Source organism: Stylophora pistillata, chromosome 11, assembly GCF_964205215.1.
Source record: "Stylophora pistillata chromosome 11, jaStyPist1.2, whole genome shotgun sequence".
Taxonomy (NCBI): Eukaryota; Metazoa; Cnidaria; class Anthozoa; order Scleractinia; family Pocilloporidae; genus Stylophora; species Stylophora pistillata.
This window is the reverse complement of record NC_142529.1, coordinates 4,934,488-4,957,832: the sequence shown is the minus strand read 5'-3', so window position 1 is coordinate 4,957,832 and position 23,345 is coordinate 4,934,488. Positions and strand designations below refer to the sequence as shown.

General features: G+C 39.3%; 4 protein-coding genes across 5 annotated transcripts; all 4 read right to left on the bottom strand.

Annotated features, from left to right (window-relative positions):
- Positions 1 to 375: 375 nt before the first annotated feature.
- Positions 376 to 8,763, bottom strand: LOC111323968 (uncharacterized). Of its 2 annotated transcripts, none has more exons than XM_088737985.1 (3): positions 8,366 to 8,763; positions 4,543 to 4,898; positions 376 to 4,413 (listed from the first exon to the last, which is right to left on the bottom strand). In XM_088737985.1, exons 1-3 carry the CDS (start codon positions 8,692 to 8,694, stop codon positions 4,082 to 4,084), a joined length of 1,017 nt encoding a protein of 338 aa, XP_088594111.1. In that variant the 5' UTR covers positions 8,695 to 8,763; the 3' UTR covers positions 376 to 4,081. The 2 variants fall into 2 exon arrangements, with proteins under 2 accessions (XP_088594111.1, XP_088594112.1); XM_088737986.1 differs by having other exon boundaries at positions 4,573 to 4,898.
- Positions 8,764 to 10,263: 1,500 nt separating this feature from the next.
- On the bottom strand, positions 10,264 to 13,027 carry LOC111323997 (uncharacterized). The gene is made up of 3 exons (XM_022927461.2): positions 12,558 to 13,027; positions 11,781 to 12,136; positions 10,264 to 11,648 (listed from the first exon to the last, which is right to left on the bottom strand). The coding sequence occupies exons 1-3, from the start codon at positions 12,971 to 12,973 to the stop codon at positions 11,338 to 11,340; spliced, it is 1,083 nt and encodes a 360-aa protein (XP_022783196.2). The 5' UTR covers positions 12,974 to 13,027; the 3' UTR covers positions 10,264 to 11,337.
- An 821-nt stretch (positions 13,028 to 13,848) lies between these two features.
- Positions 13,849 to 17,190, bottom strand: LOC148719766 (uncharacterized). The gene is made up of 3 exons (XM_088738638.1): positions 16,750 to 17,190; positions 15,466 to 15,818; positions 13,849 to 15,080 (listed from the first exon to the last, which is right to left on the bottom strand). Exons 1-3 carry the CDS (start codon positions 17,148 to 17,150, stop codon positions 14,770 to 14,772), a joined length of 1,065 nt encoding a protein of 354 aa, XP_088594764.1. The 5' UTR covers positions 17,151 to 17,190; the 3' UTR covers positions 13,849 to 14,769.
- A 1,141-nt stretch (positions 17,191 to 18,331) lies between these two features.
- Positions 18,332 to 22,206, bottom strand: LOC111323966 (uncharacterized). The gene is made up of 3 exons (XM_022927428.2): positions 21,367 to 22,206; positions 20,414 to 20,769; positions 18,332 to 20,290 (listed from the first exon to the last, which is right to left on the bottom strand). The coding sequence occupies exons 1-3, from the start codon at positions 21,765 to 21,767 to the stop codon at positions 19,980 to 19,982; spliced, it is 1,068 nt and encodes a 355-aa protein (XP_022783163.2). The 5' UTR covers positions 21,768 to 22,206; the 3' UTR covers positions 18,332 to 19,979.
- Positions 22,207 to 23,345: the final 1,139 nt, after the last annotated feature.

Below are 23,345 nucleotides of genomic sequence, written 5' to 3'. Positions count from 1 at the left end.
TGTCAACGACAACTAATGACAATGAATTTTGAAAATTACATCCCTGATTTTTTTACCTCGTTGAGTTCGTAGTTTCATCTTTTCTTTTTGCAACCTCGATTAACCGCCTTCCTTTGATCGTAAATTCCTTGCAGAGGTCATCAAAATTGAGCAACTATGCTGATGCTTGAGAGACCCGTATTTCTTTACCTCACCAAGCTATTGTTTTAAGGTTCCTACTCATTTTGCATTCAAGAAATATTTCAAATCGATAACTTCAAATAATTCTTTTGCTCTGACAAAAGCCTTTGAGGTTATATACTTCTGATCCAACGTCATCAACCTCGGAAAAATTCATTTTCTGCCAGCGTTAACCCTTGAGCCGCTCACAGTTGATTAAATTTTCAACATTTTATTTAAAAAGAAAGTTATGGTAATCAAACAAAATAGTAGTTGGTGGGTATTATCTGGATATAAGATCAAACTCTCTCTAAATTATCAATGAAATGTCTAGCATCTTGAAAGTCAGTAGTTATGAATCAGATGCCTTGGATGGAAGCGTTAACTTCCAATCGTGATGAAAATATAGTAGCAGCAAACAAGTGAAATATCATTCATGATTGAAAAATTCCTCAATTCTTTTTAACAACTTACAAAGAAATATAAGCATCCAGGATAATTAATGACTAAGAGATATGCAGTAATGTAGTAAATGATTTGAACCCGGGGGTAACATGTGAAAGTGTAGTCTGATCGTCTGGGTGAGTGTAGTCATGGGAAGGACTGTTGTCGGTGGTAGTGACTGAAGTTTCGACAACCTGTGCGGAAGTCATCATTAGAGTCAAGTGAATGATTGTTGTCAGTAGAATGTTCTTATTCCAGTTCGTGTGAAATGATCGGTTGGTTTTGCCGTGATGTTATTGGCTGTAAGACTCAAGTGACGTAAGACAACCTGTGCGCAAGTCATCAGTAAAGGCAATCCGACAATCGACCGACCCACTACCGCTACCGACAGACGACAATATGGACTTACTGAACCTTTGCCTAACGTCAACTTACTTTCAGTACAACAGTAAACAATACAAGCAGTTGCACGGCACAGCCGTGGGGCTTCCAGTTTCTGTTGCTGTTGACGACAGTTTACAGGAAACCGACACACATCGACAGGTTACTAGACGAGTCACCCTAAAACCCTACATCACACAAAGCCACAACTATCAGAACTCTAACGCAACGCGCGCAACTAGTATGCAACACGACAGACAGCTTATCCAACGAGAACAAATACCTTTACCGTGGTTTTTCAAAGAACAACTACAACGACGACTTCATCTGACAAAACACTCACCGACCCACTACCACTACCGAAACAAACGACACCGCAACTCCTACGACTACAGCAACCATACCGTACATAAAAGGCATGTCTGAGAACATCTCGCGCACCTTACAACCCTTCAATATCCGCATCGCCCACAAACCCATCACCACACTACGTCAGTTACTAACGGTAACCAACGTTAAAGACAAGGACGAACCGAGGAACAGACAGGGAGCGATTTATAAGATCAGTTGCTCCGACTACCAAGCCTCCTACATCGGAGAGACTGGCAGAAACCATGCAACAAGACTGACTGAACACAGACGGGCGACGAGGAAAGGTGATGTCAACAATCACATTGCTGAACATTATCGACTTACGAACCACAATATTGACTGGGACTCTGCGCAATACCTAACCTACAGCACTAACTACTTTCCAAGACTGACTCTGGAAAGCTGGTTTACTAACTTAGAACAGACTCCCCTAAACAGGTGTCAACTACTACCGGCTCTATACAAACGACTCATTCACGACATTAACATTACAAACAAACCGAACAGAACGACCTAACTTCACCGACGGATCGAAACAGACCAATCACGACCGACTTACGGTACTTGAGTCTTACAGCCAATAACATCACGGCAAAACTGACCAATCATTTTACACGAACTGGACTAAGAACATTCTACTGACAACAACTATTCACTTGACTCTGATGATGACTTCCGCACAGGTTGTCAATACCCAAGCCATTTAAAGCTTTATCAGTATTGAAATATTTTCATTATCAATGGTACAACAGATAATACATAGAAAGAAAATTGTTTTCACTTTTAATATGGCTCCAGGTCGATAGAAAACTGGCTACTTATTTCTTATTAACGACAAATAAGTAACCGAGGGTCTATAGGAAACGACTTAAATGAAGTGTAGTTTTCAAAGGAAGGCTGCCGGGTTCAAATAGGGGTATCTATATTATTTCTTAAACTTTACACTCTGTTTCTGCTCTCCCTAATTTTCTAATTGTTACCAGATAAATTGACTTCTAAACTTCTCGAGATCGTGTGTCAAGCCTATCGAAGATTATGGCATGATATCTTCACCGTAAACTAAACATTAGATTCATAGTTTGTAAGACCAAGGATTCATTTCACCCACACAACAGAACTTAACTATAAAATTGTTCTTACATTATTTTGCTTACGTACTCGGCTTTCTCAGCAGTCCTTACTAACAGATAGCCTGAACTCCAAGTGCCTGCTTCAACTGTAAGCTATTGCACATCATATATTTTTGCGTTGGCTACGTCGCGACCTTCGGCAATAAATTTTTGTGCTTTGTTTAATTTGGCATCCTTGTTCGAGTAAACCCAGTTCCAGTTTCTCGTAAGCGGCTATACCACATCACGACAATACCTCTGCTACACTGATCGAAAGGGAAACTTCAATCGTCTTCGTCTAATTCTTTTCAACCAGCGGTTCGTAATCGAAAACATGTATATGGGTGGTTCGTGGGCACATTGGTTTTTCATCAATAGGAAATCTATACCGGTTTGATCATCTGGAGAAAACTCATATTTGCTCAACATAATTCTGAAATAAACATTGCCATTTTCATGCAATCTTCCTCGGGTAACACATACACCGATAAATTCCGGAGGCTTGTAATCAATTCAATTTACCAGTCCCTCTCTTCCTACGTTATCAACTCCCCTACATACCTCAGACAGGTTGACAGAAAACTGGCTCTTCATTTCTCATTAACGACAAATAGTTAACTTCCGGGCCAGAGAGTTTAAAGAAATTAAAACGACGTGAGGGAACTAGCTTGGGACATTTTTCATAGAAAGTATGCCCATTTCAAATGAGGGCCACAATTCCTTTTAGACATTGTATTCCAGTTATGCTCTCCTTCAATTTCTTTCCGCTACGAAATAAGTTATAAAACTTATTAGACGTTTTGTTGTGTAGTATCGCTGAGTATTTTTACGAGTTGTGCCGTATTTTGACGAGCCCTACGGGCAAAATACAAATAACGAGTAAACATACTCAGCGATACTACACAACAAAACGTCTAATAAGTTATTTATTATCCAACACGCCAAATTGTTATTTCATTGCGGGAGAATTTCGCGGATGTTTATTTACGGGGAGTGCGTGACAGAAGTATGCGAAGAGGAACGGAATTTGCGCGTTGTTGTGCTGCTGTTTCTATTTTCTTCATTAAATGAGGAAATTTTCTGGCCAAGCTGTTTTTATTCGTTCAATTCATCTAATGAACTTGTATCTATATTTGCTAGCCATTCTGACTCTTCGTCGTCGGAAATATGATTCGAATTGTCCGCCATTTGTTTTTTTGTTTTTTTTTCGTAACTACAATCCAATTCTTCGCTTGCGCGATGCGAGACAACCTGTTTAACCGGTACTACAATAGACGAGTACAAATACCGCGTGATATTTGTACTCGTCTATGGCGTTATTTGTACTCGTCTAGGTGTAGTTGGATAATAATACTTCTTATTTTCTCTAAGTACAAGATTGTAAGTGAAGCCTTCAAAGACTACTTACAATTAATTGACTTCATGGTCATTCACACCTCGGATTATCCCGTGATTTTGTTTACTGAATGACACTCAATATAAAAGAAATGATTGTAACATCAGTTTCTTCGCTTGTTCCGCTTTTCCCCGTCCCTACAAACCGAGTGTATGGAAAAGGCTACTTAGATGATGAAAATATGACGAATTCGATCTAAAGCTGGGGATTCCGAATGAGACTAAAACTGAATTTTGAATACTTCGAGTTCACTGACTTCAAACGGGTGTTTTCCAGTGAAATAAGTATTCTTATTAACACCCTCCGGATGAATAAAGCCATACCCCAGATCAAGCTGGCTTGTAGCTTTACTAGGGCTGGTAGGTAAAAATGTTTGCCACACATCAAGGTCATAGTTAGACGAGGTTCCAAAGGAAGGACCTTTTTTCCCGTCAAACCGTATACCACCATGAGCACCTGGTTTTGGCATTATCGTTATGGGTTTGCCTCCAGTGGGATTTACCAGTGTAAACAGGAAAGATTTGCTATCTTCAATGAATCCCATGGGAGAGGCTGTGTGTGAAAAAAAAGTATTTAGAATTCCAGATATGACAAAGACTAGGTTCACAAATACATGAGCACGGTCATTAGCAGCGATGACATGTTCGTTTACGCAAAAAGAACATCTCATGTGAATTATACCTGATTCCCAAGACTTGGAAGAGTACCCACCGAAGATGCAGGCCTCACTTTTGATCACCACAAGAGTTGGGCCTTTTCCATCGCAACAACGATGAAAATCAGCGGGGGATCTTCCATTAGAAGAAGCCCGATACAGCAGAGAAATGTTGGCCCCAGGCGGCAGCCAGGACGTCAGTACTGAACAGTGTTTTTCATCTTCTATTACAGAGGAGATTTCGGCTGGAAACTTCGATTCTTCGAGTTGAGTGATTATTCCTTGAACTTGGTAAAACTTGGCTTCTTTCAGCAGCTGTTTTTTAACTGCTTGTTCATCTGGATAAAGGAGCTCACCATCGCGGAGGTAGTTCAAAATGTACCTTGATAGAGACGAAAAGAAAATGACATATTATGCAAACTTGTGAATTAAAAGAATAACTTACAGTATTTAGTTCTGCATGAAACATTTTGCCTTCAATTCCTTCGCCCTTTAGTCTCTTGTTTAGGGACACATTATGCATTACGTACTCATCAGAAAAGAATCAATCGGACATACGGATAGTCTTTCTTATGATTCTTTCGAAACTATCAGCCTTTATTCATTTGTATTTTGATTGCTGCGACTACTAACTTTTGTCTTAGCATTTTTCAATCCACAGCATTCAGAACAACGGACCATGCCAAGCCTCAAGAAACTCACAAAGGAGCTACGCCAGGAAATCGTAAGTTATCTTTTCCCTTTTCCCCCTATTAGTAAAGATCTAGCATTCCGTTTAGCCATTCTCACTTTCGCCAAAACTAGGTTTTGTAGCCACATAAACTTCATCGGTCGTTGCCTTCATTCTAAAGTTATTCCCAAGGGTTTTCGCTCCAATTTTCATGCATCTTCATTCACCAAACAATACCACCACCAAATTCAATGCGCCCAAAATTCTTTTTCACGTAACATCATGAGAATCACCATTAGAGCTATGTGCCAAAAACGTAATCGCCTCACCGAACAAATCCTACATTGCCGCTCTGAACTTTCCAAAATCTGTCCAGCAGTTTTATTACAATCTATCCGCGCCAAAATTCAGGAAACTAATTCGAAACTTTTCAATCATTTAAACCAAATTAAGGCCCAAAAACTTGACCAACTTATCGGTCCCCAAATCGCTAACCACTCATCACCAGAAAACCTCAAAACTGTAGTTACCATTCCAGAAAACCTCTCACTTTCCGATTCAGAAAAATCCGTCCTCAGTAAGGGCTTAAATTTCGTTCCCATTTCTAAAACAACGGACGAATTCTCAATTAAACAAGACGTAGAAAAATTCCTTCGCCGCGTTCAATTAAAAGCCTTTTTTCACAACAAAGAGGATGATTCTAACACCTCGAACAAAGACACTTTCGAAACACTTCAGACTCGAAAGTCTAAATGGACTCCCCCAGAGGGCCAATTCGCATCATTAGACTTTTTTATCAAAAAATGCCGCCACGATATCAACAAACTCAATTTCAAACGTATTCCCAAATTTTCTAATCTCTCTTCTGAAGAGTGGTCGGCTCTAAAAAGTCTTAGAAAACGCAAAGACATAGTTATCAAAGCGGCCGATAAGGGCGGCTCAGTCGTTGTTTGGCGCACCGACCTCTACCAAAAAGAAGCTTTGCGGCAACTTTCTGACACCTCTTTTTATCAAAAGATCGACAAAGACCTCACTGCCAGCAATCAAAACTCCGTCAAGAATACGATCAACCAACTCATAACTAAACAAGAATTGCCGGCCACAGCAAAGAATCTCATCATAACCACTCCTAGAACTTCTCGTATTTACTTTTTACCTAAAATTCACAAACCTAACAACCCGGGTCGGCCCATTGTCTCGGCTTGCAGTTGCCCTACCGAACTTATCTCCAGCTATTTAGACAAAATTATGGCTCCCATCGTCAAAACTTTACCATCATATATTAAAGACAGCCAACACGCTCTTCAAATTTTTCAAGCCTTTAATTTCCTCGGCCAAAACAAACTCCTTTTCACCATGGACATTACGTCTCTTTACACTGTCATTCCTAATGGCGAAGGCCTTCTGGCCCTTAAACATTTTTTTGATCAACGTACTGTTAAGGAACCTAAATCTGAAACACTACTACGCTTAGCCGAACTAGTGCTCACACTCAATTGTTTTTCATTCGGAAACAACTTCTTCAAACAAACCAATGGTGTAGCCATGGGCACCAAAATGGGACCTAGCTATGCGAATCTTTTTGTAGGTTTTGTCGAACACCAATTTTTCAGCCAATACAGCGGGTCCAAACCTGAACTCTACGGTCGCTACATCGACGACTGTATCGGCGCTACCTCCTCTACCAGAGAGGAGCTCACTCAATTCATAACTGCAGTCAATTCTTTTCACCCGGCTCTGAAATATACTTGGGAAATTTCTGACAATTCTTTATCCTTCTTAGACGTCAAAGTTTCAATTGAAGGTAACGGTTTATGCACTAGTGTGTATTACAAACCTACAGACTCGCATAATTACTTGTTATATTCGTCTTCTCATCCATCTCACGTTAAGAATTCCATTCCTTTTTCTCAGTTTCTAAGACTTCGTCGTTTATGTAGTAATGACTCTGATTTTCACCACAAATCAGAGTCAATGTGCCAGTTCTTCGATGAACGTGGTTACCCTGTTTCCGTCGTTCAAGCGGGTTACCACCGCGCTCAACTTATTGATCGACATTCAGCACTACAAACGTCGCATAAGGAAGATTCCGACCGCATTCCATTCACTCTCCCGTTTCACCCTCACAACCACTCAGTTAAATCCATCATTCTTAAAAACTTCAAATTACTTCAAAACGATCCAGAGACAGGCACTATCTTTTCGCAGCCTCCGCTCATTTCATTCAAACGCGACAAAAACTTAGGCAATTTTTTGGTCAGAAGTTCTTTTCAGACTAACGAGCAACCAGGCACTTTTAAATGCGCTCGTGCACGATGCAAAACGTGTCCTTTCATTCACAACACTGATAAAATATCGGGACCTAAACGATCCATTAAGATCACCGATCACTTCACGTGCACCTCCGCTAATGTAATCTATTGCATAACTTGCACTTATTGCAAAAAGATATACATCGGCGAAACAGGCAGAAGACTAGGTGACCGATTCCGAGAACACCTTCGAGACGTGGAAAGGAATGACAAGGACACATCGAAACCAGTCGCTAGACATTTTAATTTACCCAATCATTCTAAGCAACATATGGCAATCTGCGGTCTTTCCTTGCACTTAGGTGGCACGGAAAGCCGTAAAAATCTTGAACAAAAGCTCATCTTTCAAACCGGCAGTCTAAATCCCACAGGGATCAATGAACGCTTTTCATTCCACTAATTTATTCATGTTTTTCTCGTTGCCATGCACCCACCAATAACGTAGCTCCATTTTCTGCCTTTAAAACCACACACAACCCACAATTCCTCTATTCGCTCCGACGAAGGGCTAACGCTCGAAACGTCAGCTTTTGTAATCATTACGGTGGCCAATTTACCATTTCAACTTTGCTGATATATCCAAATTATTTCTTATGATTCGTTAATTTGTGTGCATGTGTGTGGTTGTGAACTTGGCTATCTAATGCAGCCAACTTTAAACATGCGCAGCGAAAGTGTAGAACTTGAATGTACCGAGCTCGGCATTTGGCGAAACCGGCGCCAATTACGTCGTTCGACATCTCATGTCTCAGCCCTGTTGAAACATACACCATTCTTAGACGTTGGAGGGAAACTGGATTAAGGACATAAATTCTTTCAAATTCATCTCCACAGTAATAATCAGACTACCACGTAGGTTAAGCCTACCTGAAGAGTTCACCGTCACGATCAATAAAATATGCTCCATCTTCCTCGTCAGCTTTTAACTCGAACCTTCCGGAAAACATCGCACTCAGCATGGAATCTGGATCCTTTCTCAAAGTGTCCAGAGTTGTTTTATAAATCCTACCACCAACATTTAGCTTGATAGTGCTAGAGAAGTGAACGACACTCAATGTTTTTGTTATTTCCTCAATTGCTGCTTGTTCTTTTCTTGCGTTCTCGAGACCTTGCACCAATAACTTCTGACCTTTCTCTATAAGCTTTTGTCCTTGCTCAAACAAATTGAGCTCTTTCGATTGCTGTTTGGCGGCCATTTCAGGGGATTTTTTACGCTTCCGGGACGAATTCGAAGGCAAGAGAGTGGAGGCCGAATGAGAGCCGTGTTTCTCACAACCAGCGGCTGCGCAGACAAGCAAGGTTTTCGTTTTGTATGATACACAGAGTGTACTGAATTTATAACTTTACTCATGAATCCGGGTAATGTATGAAAGTCGATTCTGAAATAAAAATAATTGATTGAGTTCCTGATGGTTTTTATCCTTTTAGTTTTAAGAAATACGGAAACCCATGGTTATTTATCGCCAGGGGGGGAGGGTGAAGGATTTGGGGGAGGCATCACGTGGTCTTCAAGGGGAACAGAGGGAGGACCAGTCGTCGCTATCAGAGTATAAAGGGTGTACTAAACAAATTGAATGCTAATGAACTGTCAATGAGGATGGGATCATGAGAATATTACAGAGCTATAGGGAGGAATAAGGTAAATGTCATCTTGACATATCCAAAATCCTTCAACACCCCCCCCCACCCCCTTTGAAAAATAATGACCAGTGCCTCAGAGTCAAACTTTTCAGAACTTTGACGGGAGTTTTGTTAAATTGGAGAATGAATGGCAAATGAGTTGCTCTTCATGCAAATGATGAAACGCGACGGTATCTAAAGACAGGAAGTTTCGGTAAGAGTTTTCCTTCCGTAGTCACACCCCAGAATTTTCCTCAATTTTCTTTTCAAAATACTGAGGGTAAAAGTAAACAGCATCCATTGAGTTCACGGTTTCCCCAGTATTTTTCATTTCCGTGCATGGTAGAAGATCGTTGGTCCAAAAAGACAAGTATCAGGGTGTTTGTATACAAGGAAATCGGGAAATGTTAGAGAAGAAGAACCAAAGTTGGCGATTAAATTTAAGTTTCTCGCGAGACGAACTTTCAAACATTGTTAGATATTTTTCGCAAAAGAAATTGAAATTCAGCCAACCGAAGTATGGTGTTCAAAAGTGTGAGAATCTGAAATATTCGTGTTCGAAGGAAGAGTATTAAAATTTTGTCTTTCAAGGTCATTTTTGAGACAATCAACGGACTGGGGTTAAATTCTTCGGAAAAGAAGATGGTTAGTTCAAAACAGTAATCACTATTGTGTTTGAGTATTCTTACGTGATAACGTACAAAATAACGACCTTTAAATAATTGTCTCGTGTCTTCTTCCGTTTTCGCAACTGAGTGGAATTCGCTTTCTTTTAATTGGGAAAGTAGTTTGGAATGTTCTAATGAAATGACTCAGAGAAACCATTTTTAGAAACAAATGTGGGACTGAGCCACACTAGCTGAACCACTTTTATTTTTCAGGTCAATTTGCATCACAGAGTTTGCTTTGGATACGTTTATTACAAGATCACTTGCTACGTGAGAGAATCTGGTCAGATATTGTAAGCGACAACCAATGACAATGAATTTTGAAAAACACCTCCCTGATTTTATTACCTTGTTGAGTTCGTAGTTTCATCTTTTCTTTTTGCAGCCTCAATCACCCGTCTTCTTTTTGGATATTAATGGAATTTGCTAGCAATAGTTCCATAGGAGTACAGGCAAAGATATTTTTAATAACTTGACTATATAAAAAAATCTGTTTATTGTTTATGTCATGACAACTTCCGCTCGGTCGAGTTTGATGCCAAAATCTCGAAATTTTCCACAACTTTCTTTTCAAAATACTTACAGAAAGAGAAATTAGATTACCCTTCTTCTTTTTGAATATTTAAGGAATTTGCTAGCGATAATTTCATGGGATTGTAGAAAAAGATATTTTTGATAACTTGACTATATAAAAAATAATGTTTGTAGTTCATGTCATGGCAAACGCAGCTTTGTCGAGTTTGATCCTTAACACTCTGACTGCATGGTGCATGGTTTACAATGTTACAAAAACAGTTTCCACTTTGCTTTTTTTTTTATCAGTACTTTCCTCCTGCCACATTGTTAAGCCCCTTTCAGACTTAAGACAGTACATTACCACCAGGTTGACAAAAAACCTGGCCATTTATTTAGCATTCATGACCAAAAGGTAGCTGAGAGCTTAAAGGAAACGACCCATGAGAGCTAGCCAAGTCAGTGCTTTATTCATCGGGAATCGGTCGAGTTTAAAAAAAGAGTTTCAAAAATTGTTGTTAAACTTTGCACTCTATTTCTTCTCTCCCTAATTTTCTTGTTGTTTCTAAAACAAAACTGACTTCTTAAACTTCTCTGAGTACAAGTTCGTACATAAGGGCCATCGAAGATTATGTTATGATATCTTAACCGTGATCTAATCATTTGATTCGTTGTTCATTAGACCAAGGATCATTCCATTTTGTTTACTGAATACTATTCAATGAAAAAAATGGTTGTTACATTCGTTCCTGCCTTTTCACCCGTCCGTTCAACCTGAGTTATTGGATCAAGCCACTTCGATTGTAAAATAGATAATGAGTTCTCTCTAATCAAATTTCATGTAATGTAATGCTGATTGCAACTGACTGCATGGCTCCGCAGATGTCAACTGGCTGCTTGGCTCCGCTAGCCCCTATAGTTATTCCAGGCTGCCAATACGCTAGTTTTATTTCCAATAATCTTTTGTAATAGTTTATAAGATAAGAGAGATTGTTGTTGTTGTTATTCTTCTGATTACCTTAAGCTAGGAATTCTGAGTCAGACTAAATTAGTCTCAAATACTTCGATTTCATCCAGTTCCAACCACGTTATTAGAGAGAAGTGGGGATCCTTATCAAAACCGTCAGGAAAAATAAAGCCACAACGTAGGTCAAGACTGGCGCTAAAGTTGTTCCGCACTTCAAGGTGATAGTCCTCTGAGGTTCCAAAGCAAGGGCCTTTTCCTCTTTCGCACCTTATGCCACCACGAGCACCTGGTTTTGGATTAACCTTCATCGCTTCACCTCTAGAAGGACAAACCAACGTGAACAGGAAAGATTCGCTATCTTCGATGGCTCTCATAGGAGAAGCTGAGAAAAAGAAAGGTCGATTGTAACATACGGAGAGGAAATGGAAAAGAAAACAAATGAGCTAACAAATAAATATTTGTGGTCACAAACAGTGATTGCATTCACTTCAACTGCCACAAACCTAGTCTATACCTGATGTCCAGGACTTTGAAGTGTAGCCACCGAAGATGTGTTCTTCACCTCTGATCACCACAAGAGTGGGCCCTTTCTTGTCACAGCAGCGGTGAAAATCAGCAGGAGTTTTGCCGTCTACAGAGGCGCGATACAGCAGAGAAAAAGTAGTCCCAGGTGACAGCCACGACAGAAGGTATGACTCGTCAATTTCATCTTTTATTATTGAGGAGGGTAACGCTGGAGACATCGCTTCCTCGAGATGACTGATTATTCCTTGAATTTTGTAAAACTCAGCTTCTTTCAGGAGCTGCTCCCTAACAGTTTGGTCATCAGGGTAAAGAAGGTCACCATCACTGAGGTAGTTCAATAGATATCTTGATAGAAATAAAGAGAAAACACGGAAAACAGTAGACTGGAACATTGATGTATATTGTTCATTTCATCGGTGATATCGATAAGGTTCTCAGAATTTTCAAAATTTGATATCCCTTTTGGCACTACGTTTTTTTATTGGGGTGGAGTATGCACACTGTTTTAAGCAACATTAAAAAAAGTTCTCAAGTCCCGCAACCCAATACAATAAAGATGTTTGTGCGTTGTCACGCATTCCCTTTAGTTTCATCGTTGGCGTGAAGCGTGACGCAACCTCGTAATTATGTACAACAACGACACAATTCTTGCCCTTAAGTCAGTTCCGACTTCTCTTCGCAGCTTCAGATCAAAAAAACTTACAAAAAAAACCCAAGTCACTCCAAGTCTACTTGATCTAATACCCGTTGCTGTATTGTTGCCTACCGAAACAGTTTCCCATCACGATCGATGAAATATGCTCCATCCTCTGGATCGGCCTTTAACTCGAATCTTCCAGAGAACATCGCGCAAAGCATTGAGTCTCGATCCTTTCTTAGAGTATCTAATGTTGTATTGTATATTTTTCCACCAACATTCAGCTTAATTGAGCTGGCGAAGTGGACGTGACTCAATGTTCTTGTCATCTCTTCGACAGCTTCCTTTCTTACTCGCGCATTATCGAGATCCTTTTTCAATAGAGTGCCTGCTTCTGCCATGAGCCTCAGCGCATCAGATACTTTGGCGTTCACTGAGTCGCTAGCTTCAGCCATTACATTCTGGGCTTCGGTTAATTTTATACTTGCCAATTCTAATAAACTCAGCTCTTGATCTTCTCTAGTCGCCATATTACATGGAGACATTCACTTTCTGCACGCTAACCGAAAGTAACAACACTCAGCTCTCGTCGAATTCTTTCTGATCAGCGGTTGTCAGAAGAAAACTTCGTACCCAGGAATTTTGCTCTCAAAGGACCGCGCAGTGTTTTGGGTATCCCCGAATTTTGGAAAACACGAGTGTTTTCGTTATCTCCTCTGAGGTTACCCATAACGCTAAAAGGGAATTAGACAAGAGACTGGGGCAAGTAACATGGCATTTTCTTTGACTTGTTAACTAAAATGAATTGCTTGCAAAAGTCAGGAAATTGTCATCCAAAGTCAATTCACGGACCCGATATCGCAGTTGTTGAAGATAAGTGTCCATTTATTGTGGTGCATCTTGGAAAGAGCGATTTTTTACCTTGTCGAGTTCGTACTTTCATCTTTACCTTTTTGCTACCTCAACTACCTGTCTTCATGTAGGATATTCATGAACTCATTTCTCTGTCTCGTCAAGCTCATTATTTTGAAGCAAATTTTGATTGGAAATTTACAGAATTCATCGAAAATGAGTTAAAACGCAGAAGCTTGGGAGATTAGAGTTCCTTTACCTCACCAAGCTATTGTTTCAGGTTAATTTTGACTGAGGGTTAAAGTTGCACTACATGCGGGAAAAGTCACTAACTCGAAAATGTTTCAAACCTAAGAAAGAATGACAGATCAAATTAAGGCCTCACGGAAAAGCGTAGCACGTGAGTTAGACAGACTTGAGTTAAGGAAAATTTCAGGCAAGCACAAAACTGGCCCTTTCTTGTGTTTACGTCTGTCCTCCACGCTCTCAAAACTTTACCGTTGTATATCTTATCAAAACACAAAGTCCCCAGTAGTTTAATATTTAAACCAGGAAGACTGTAACGGAGTCAAAGATTCTACCGTTTTATTTTTTTCTTCTTTTCTTTCCATCGCCTTAGAGTGAGAAATACATTTTTTTTCGTACTGTTTTGCCGTTTACTGCGCGTGGTGTTTATTTGGAATTTCGAAACGGACACGTTCAAGAGTTGGCACCATGTTTTCAGGGTAAATTGAGGTTTGGAGTCCATTTTTGTTCGTTTGAAAGTTATTTTCAATTTTTTGATGCGCGCTGGAGATACCATAGAAGAATGAAACCTATGGACTGATGTTATGTACTCACAGCAGTTCGAAAGTTTGATGTAAACGATGTAATCTTACTCTCAGCATGAGCCCGCGTTCCTTTTCTTAGGCAGTGTTACAAAGTAATGTCATCTGCCAATGTCTGAGATTTTCATAGGGCAATGATACTGCTACTTGTACCAGTCACTTTGCAAATTAAGTTAAAAAACTAAAACCATGCACTAAGTTACAAGATTCAGAAAGCTATTGAAGTTGATTTTAAAATTACAAAAAAAAACTTTTTCTCAACCGTGATCTAATCATTTGATTCGTTCATTAGACCAAAGATCATTTCGTTTTATTTAATGAATACTACTCAGTGAAAAAAAAATGGTTGCAACACCAGTTAATTTACGTTCCTCGTGTTTTCACCCGTCCTACAACTTGAGATATTGGAACAGGCCACTTCGATGGTAAAAAAGATAACGAATTTTCTCTAATCAAATTTCATATAATGCAACGCTGATGTCACCTGGCTGCCTGGCTCCACTGATATCAACTGGCTGCCTGCCTCTGCTAGCCCCTATGGTTATCCCAGGCTGCCAAAACGCTAATTTTATTTTATATATTTTTTCGTAATAGCTCATAAGGAAAGAGAGATTGTTGTTGTTGTTATTCTTGTTATCTAAGGCTAGCGGTTCTAAGTCAGACTAAAAATTAACCTTGAATACTTCGAGTTCATCCAGTTCTAAGCCCCACAACATTCCAGAGAAGTTAGAATCTTTATCACAACTGTCAGGCAAATTAAAGGCATGACCTAGATTAAGAGAAACCCTAAAGGCTTCCCACACTTCAAGGTCAAAGTTCCATGAGGTTCCAAAGCAAGGTCCTCTTTGACCATTGCACCTTATTCCACCATGGGCACCTGCTTTTGGATTAATCCTCATCGGTTTACTTCCAGAAGGGCCTTTCAGCGTGAACAGGAAAGATTCGCTATCTACTATGCCTCGCACGGGACAAGCTGGGGGAAAAAAAGGTCGATTGTAACATACGGAGAGGAAATAGAAAGGAAAATAAATAGGCTAACAAATAAATGGTCTAAGAAAAAAACTCGAGTTTCCAGATGGGTTTTCAACCCACGACCCTCCGTGATCTAGTCGGATGCTCTAACCACTGAGCTACAGGAGACTCTATGGTGAGCAAGGGTGACCCTTGCTCACCATAGAATCTCCTGTAGCTCAGTGGTTAGAGTATCCGACTGGATCACGGAGGGTCGTGGGTTCAAATCCCATCTGGAAACTCGATTTTTCTCTTATATTAAAAATTTTTTATTTCATCTTTAAATAAATGGTCGTGGTCGCAAAAAGTGATCACATTCAATTCTACTACAACAACCTAGCCTATACCTGATGTCCAGGACTTTGAAGTGTAGCCACCGAAGATGTATTCTCCACTTCTGATCACCACAAGAGTGGGCCCTTTCTTGTCACAGCAGCGGTGAAAATCGGCAGGAGTTTTGCCATCTACAGAGGCACAATACAGCAGAGAAAAAGTAGTCCCAGGTGACAGCCATGACAGAAAAGTTGACTCGTGATTTTTATCGTTTATGACTGAGGGTAACGCTGGAGACATCGCTCTCTCAAGATGACTAATTATTCCTTGAATTTGGTAAAACTTTGCTTCTTTCAGGAGCTGCTCCCTAGCCGTGCGGTCATCAGAGTAAAGAAGAGTGCCATCGCGGAGGTAGTTCAATATATATCTTGATAGAAATAACGAGAAAACACAAAAAACAGTAGACTATAACATTGAATGATATTGTTCATTTCGTATGATGCACGATCCTCGCAGTAGAGACCACTATTTATGCAATAGCGAAAATCAGACCTGAAAAAAGTCAGGCCTGTACGGGATTCGAACCGTGGCAATACTAGTACAGCGCTCTACCAATTGAGCTACCAAGCAAACTGGAAGCAGGCCGTTTAGTTGATTCGTAATAAACCCGTGATGATAAATCAGATACGATGAATATATGAAGTTCATATATTTTGAACTGCGGTTATAGATACGTATGGTGCACGACCCTCGTACAGGCCTGATTTTTTTCAGGTCTGATTTTCGCTATTGCATAAATAGCGCTCTCTACTGCGAGGATCGTGCATCATACGTATCTACAACCGCAGTTCAAAATATATGAATTTCATATATTCATCGTATCTGGTTGTTCATTTCACTGTTAATACTACTGAGGTTACAGTGAATATATGAAGTTCATATATTTTGAACTGCGGTATTAAATAGGGATCGTACATCATACGTACTACTGAGGTTCTCGGAATTTTCAAATTTGCTATTCCTTTTAGCAATACCTTTTTTCTTGGGGTAGAATATACACATTCCTTTGAACAACACTGCCTACCCTTCTCTTTGCCCTCTAGTCCTTCACAACCCAATACTATGAAAATGTTTGTGCGTTGTTACGCATTCCCTTTAGTTTCGCCGTCGGCATGAAGCGTGTGATGCATCCCCGTAATTATGTACAACAACGACATGATTCGTCTCCCTCAACCTGTGTGAAAAATAAGTCAATCTCGACTTCTCTTCGCAGCTTAATATCAGAACAAAAGTTATGAAAAGTCTCAAGTCACTCAAAGTTTCCTTGATCTAATAACCGTTGCTTTATTGTTACCTACCGAAACAGTTTCCCATCACGATCGATGAAATGTGCTCTATCTTCCGGATCAGCTTTTAACTCGAATCTTCCAGAGAACATCGAGCAAAGCATTGAGTCTCGATCCTTTCTCAGAGTATCTACTGTTGTCTTGTATATTTTTCCGCCAACATTCACCTTTATTGAGCTGGCGAAGTGGCCGTGAATTAATGTTCTTGTCATCTCTTTGACAGCATCCCTTCTAACTCGCGCATTATCAAGATCCTTTTTCAATAGCGCGCCTGCTTCGGCCATAAGCCACAGCGCACCAGATATTTTGGCGTTCACTGAGTCACAAACTTCAGCCATTACATTCTGGGCTTCGTTTAATTTTTCTCTTGCTAACTCTAATAACCTGAACTCCTGATCTTCTTCCACCGCCATATTAGATGAAGAGATACCGCTAACCGTAACAACAGTGAGCTCCTGTCGAATTCTTTCTGATCAGCGGTTTTCAGAAGAAAACTTCGTACCCAGTGTTGACGACATCTCCTCTGGGGTTAACCAGAACGCTCAGATTGAATTAGACAAGAGACTGGGCAGGGAACATATCATTTTTTCTTGACCTTTTCACCAAAAATAATATATATATATGAACTTTATTTGTCATTGCGTTACATAGCTTTAATTATAAGCCCGCTAAAATAAGCTATAATATTATGGCTAGAGATCTTAGCAAGCTCTACTGAGCTTTTATAAGAAGATCCCCATCTAATAAAAACTGTAACTTATAGCAGATGGTTTAATTATGAACGTAAGATATTTTGCTGCTTTTCTGATAAAATTACGATTTGAAGTTATATCTTTGGCATAGAATTTAACTATGATTTTGCAGATAGATTCTCATTAATCTCTTAAATTGTGTATATGATTTTGATTCTTTCGGGTCCTTAGGTAATTCATTCCACATTTTTGCACCCCTAAACTTCAGTGAAAATTTCCTATAATTAGTTCTTTTTAAATCGATGAATATGTTTGAGGACCTACCTTAACTAAATTTTTCTGTGTTCTTTAATGAAAACATGGTCCCATAAAACCCAGACACAATAATTATAATAAAAGATTGCTCTCAACCAACTGACAATAGAACTTTGTGCCCTTGTGGACAATAGAAACCTATGCTCAGTATTGTGTTGCCTTACATGAATGTTTTGTCCAAATTTAGACATTCATTCAAACCAAATCAAGCTCTCAATGGCTCTTAGTGTACATTAAATCAATCCCGAATGTCTTGGCCCTTCTGGAGAGTTTTGTCATCATGCACTGGTACACAAAATGCCAAACATTTTCATATGAAATGCCTCCCTAGAGTTAATTTCACATCACTTGCCCTGGAAAAGAAAATCAACCAACAAACTTTAGTACTCAAGTTCACTTCATTACGTGAACAAAATCATGACTGAATCTGTCAGGCCACCATGGGAGATTGTGCTAACATCTTTTTTGTTCCTAAAATCCTCAGGTTACATGTGCATCGTTGGGGTGTTGGTTGTCAAAATGAGATCACCATTACAAAGTTTGACCATTAACCCTCATCTTGAAAAGGAACATTTCAAGAATATTGTATGCTAGTTATCTTGTTTTATTGACGAACAGGAACAATTTTGAAATCCATCTAACTGTAATCAGATATTAGCTCTTCTAATAGAAACTTAGTAAGACACCAGACACTAAAGAGGAGCTCAATTTCATAAGCTACACACGTATGCATTGCAGATCTATTTTTCACTATGTTGAGTTTGTAGTTTCATCTTTACCTTTTTGCAACCTCAATCACCTGTATTCATTTTGGACAATCATGAACCAATTTCTCTGCCTTGTCAAGCTCATTATTTTGAAGCAAATTGTGACTGGTAATTTCTTGCAGAATGCATTAATAAAAAATAAGTCAATACACCTTGACAGAAGCTTGGGTGACTAGTAGTCCTTCACCTCACCAAGCTATTCATCAGGTTAATTTTGACTGAGGGTTACAGTTGCATGACATGTTGGAAAGGCACTAACAGGAAAACTTTGGAAACTTAAGAAAGACAAATTAAATTTGATCCAATCTAAATATTTACACAGCTACTGCTTCTTATACCCAGCAGTCACTTTCTAAAACTAGTTAAAAAAAGAAAAATAATAAAACCACTTGATTACAAGATTCAGCCAGCTATTGCAGTTGATTTTAAAATTACAAAAAAAACTATTTCTTAACTGTGGTCTAATCGTTTGATTCATTCTTTATTAGAACAAAGATCATTTTAAGATCATTTTAAGGTCTCCTAAGATTGTTTACTGAATAATACACAAAGAAAAGAATGGTTGCTACATCAGTTCATTTGCGTTCCTTGCCTTTTCACCCATCCTACAACCTGAGATATTGGAACAGGCCACTTCAATGATAAAAAAAGATAACAAATTCTCTCATCATATTTCATATAATGTAACACTGGTGTCGACTGGCTGCCTGGCTTCACTGATATCAATTGGCTGCCTAGCTCAGCTTAAGCCTCCTAAGGTTATTCCAGGCTGCTAATACGCTAGTTTTGTTAAAAGGATTGGAATTGTCTAGAAAGTTTGCAAAAGTCAATGGCACGCAATATGTTGTTTCAAGAATTTTCTAGAACTGTGACTCATCAGTTTAAAAATAGAGTTTATTGTAATAGTTATAAACAATTACTATTGTAATGGTTATAAATAGTTACCTTTGGAGACGTCTAGACTATTTTCGGATGCTTATATAAGTAGCTCGCTAGTCAGGTTGTTGTTGTGATTTGGGACTTCGTTCCCTGTTAGTGATCTATAAGTGATATTGTGTGACAAGTGACAAGTGAAGGGATTTTCCCATTCGGATGTGAGACTGACATTCTGCTGTCAAGTCCAGAGTTGTTTACTGTGGCCGGAGTGTGATACTGCAAAGGAAGTCTTCAGGAGATTTCGCCAAAGAGAAGGACAGTACTTTGCTTGTGGTCAGATAAGCATAGAGAAGTACATAGTTAATTTTAGTTGGATTGTTCCAAGAGTAGTCGCTAGCTCGTGTTAAGTTATCTCCCTTTGTTTACAATTACATAAATTGTGTTTCGTGGAAATAGCGAGGTTATTATCTTTCTGCCGGTAATCAGTTACCGTAACAGTTTATTTTCAATATTTTTTGTTATAGCTTCTAAGGAAAAAGAGATTGTTGGTATTTGTTACTCTTGCTATCAAAGGCGAAGGGTTCTGATCAGGCTAAAAATTAGCCTTGAATACTTCGAGTTCATCCAGTTCAAACAACATGTTTTCAGAGAAGTCAGAATCCACATCGAAACTGTCATGAAAATTAAAATCACAATTTGAAATAAGATCAAGTTTGGCATAAAAGTTGTTTAGCACTTCAAGGTTATAGTAGCCCCCTGAGGTTCCAAACCAAGGGCCTTTTTCACCATTGCAGCATATGCCACCATGAGCACCTGAATTAAACCTCATCGGTTCCCTTTTAGAAGGACCAACCAGTGTGAAGAGGAAAGATTCACTATCTTCAATGACTCTCTCGGGAGAACCTGGGAAAAAGAAAGGTCATAGTGACATACAGAGAGGAAATGGAAAGGAAAACAAATGGGCTAACAGATAAATGGTTGTGGTCACAAATGGTGATTACATTCACTTTTACTGCTAGTTTATACCTGATGTCCAGGACTTTGAAGTGTAGCCACCAAAGATGTATTCTTCACCACTGATAACAACAAGAGTGGGCCCTTTCTTATCACAGCAGCGGTGAAAATCAGCAGGAGTTTTGCCATCTACAGACGCGCAATACAGCAGGGAAAAAGTAGTCATAGGTGACAGCCATGACAAAAGAGATGACTTATCAATTTCATCTTTTATTATTGATGAGGGTAACGCTGGAGACATCGCTTCTTCGAGATGATTAATTATTCCTTGAACTTGGTAAAACTTTGCTTCTTTCAGGAGCTGCTCCCTTACAGTTTGGTCATCAGGGTAAAGAAGGTCACCATCACGGAGGTAGTTCAATATATATCTTGAGAGAAATAAAGAGAAAACACGGAAAACAGTATACTGGAACATTGATTGGTATTGAGATAGAATAAATATATGAAGTTCATATATTATAATATAATTATTATAATTATTATTATAATTATAATTATTATTATATTATTATAATTATTATTAATATATTATGATAATAGCGCTATCTACTGCGAGGATCGTGCATCATACGTATTGATTGGTATTGTTCATTTCGTTGTTAATGTTACTGAGGTTCTCAGAATGTGCAAATTTGATATCCTTTTTTTATTGGGGTGGAATATGCACACTCCTTTGAACAACGCAACCTACCCTTCTCTTTGTTCTCAAGTCCTTCACAACCCATTACAATAAAAATGTTTGTAGGTTGTCACGCATTCCCTTTAGTTTCATTGTCAGCATGAAGCGTGAAGGCATCCCCGTAATTATGTGCAACGACGATACGATTAGTCTTCCTTAACCTGGGTGAAATATAAGTCAATCTCGACTTCTCTTTGTAGCATAATATCAGAACAAAACTAAGTGAAAATTCTCAGGTCACTCAAAGTCTACTTGATCTAATACCCGTTGCTGTATTGTTACCTACCGAAACAGTTTCCCATCACGATCAATGAAATATGCTCCATCTTCTGGATCAGCTTTTAACTCGAATCTTCCAGAGAACATCGCGCAAAGCACCGAGTCTCGATCCTTTCTAAGGGTATCTAATGTTGTCTTGTATATTTTTCCACCAACATTCAGCTTAATTAAGCTGGCGAAGTGGCCGTGACTCAATGTTCTTGTCATCTCTTCTACAGCTTCCTTTCTAACTCGCGCATGATCAAGATCCTTTTTCAGTAGAGTGCCTGTTTCGGCCATAAGCCGAAGCGCATCAGATACTTTAGCGTTCACTGAGTCGCTAGCTTCAGCCATTACATTCTGGGCTTCGGTTAATTTTGCACTTACTAATTCTAATAAACTTAGCTCCTGATCTTCTTTAGCCGCCATATTCCATGAAGACTTACCAAGCGCCAAAGGAAAGTAACAACAGTGAGCTCTCGTCGAATTCTTTATGACCAGCAGTTTTCAGAAGAAAACTTCGTGCCCAGGATTTTTGCTCTCAAAGAGCTGCACAGTGTTTTGGGTATCCCCGAGTTTTGGGAAACACGAGTGCTTTCGAAGTCTCATCTGGGGTTATACCAAGAACGCTAAAAGTGACTGTTTGTGTCACGTGCACATGGTTAAATAGAGAGAACATATGGGGCGAAGTTTAGGTCTGGAAATTTGCTTGAAAATGGAAATAAAAATCGATGAAACTTACCATGTGGTGATTTGTTGTTGTCTCTAATTCTCTGCTATGAAGGAAAGGTGAAGAAGAGTATTTTTCCCGAAACTTCTTCGTGTACAACAACTAATCGCCACATATGTTCTCTATATTTAACCATGTGCAAGTGACACAAACAGTGAGCCTGGGTTACCTGTGAAGAGACTGGGCCGATTGTTGACTAAAAATAACTGCGTGCAGACGTTAGTAAATTGTCATCCAAAGTTTATTCACGCACCCGAGATTGTAGTTGGTGAAAAAAGGTGTACATCTTTTGTCAGTGGTACATCTTGGAAAGAGCGATTTTTTACTTTGTTGAGTTCTTAGTTTCATCTTTACCTTTTTGCAACCTTAATTACTCATTTGCGTGACCTGCGGTAAAAGTCATTAACAAGAAAATTGTTGAAACCTAAGAAAGAAAGACAAATTCTCACGGAACAATGCACACAGGTTTGAGTTAAGTAAAATTTCAGACGTTTACATGCACAGCAGAGGCCCCTTCTTGTGTTTACTTCTATACGCTCTTAAAAATCTTTACCGGGCAAGAGTACCATAAATATAGAATACTTCATGGAAAGTGCGCGCGAACGCTGTTTACACACGAGTTGTGGCGTATCTACGGTGGCCATATCGTGGATAACGAAACGCTTTTCACTCATGGCTTTCGCCGAGACAGGAACTTTCAATATCAACGATGGAAGAAATGCATCTGGCATCTGATTGGTGCCAGAAAATCTTTGTGTTTTTCTGCCCAATCAGAGTTAATTGTCCTTTCGTGTGTTTTAACACGCACATATACAACAAGCTCAGTTGCACGCTATGTTTGTTTGGGCCGTGCGACGAAGCCTTGCCCGAGGTGAAAAGTTTCAGTCTCAGCACACAATGTAGGAGAAATCGATCAGATTGTCCGCGAAATCTTACTGGAAATTATACTGAATACTTTTGCAAGTATCACAAGAGAACATGTATAAAAGTTTGCGAGGTTCGTATAAAACAATGGTTGCAGGCATGGATATGTCGCCTTAAACGTTAGATGAGATGCAAGCTTAAATCTTTTTAGATTTTTTGTGCAATTTGTTGTGACTGAAACTTTTCCAATCCCGTGAAGTTATTTCGTCGCATGGGCCACGCAGGTATGTCAAGCAACTGGCGCTTACACTTACTTTGCTTTCTGTGCGCGCCAAGTTCTAATCGTTGCTTTGTGGTAAAGTCTTAACAATATGGCCAAAGTTGCAGAGAACGTTAAGTCCGTGAACGACCTC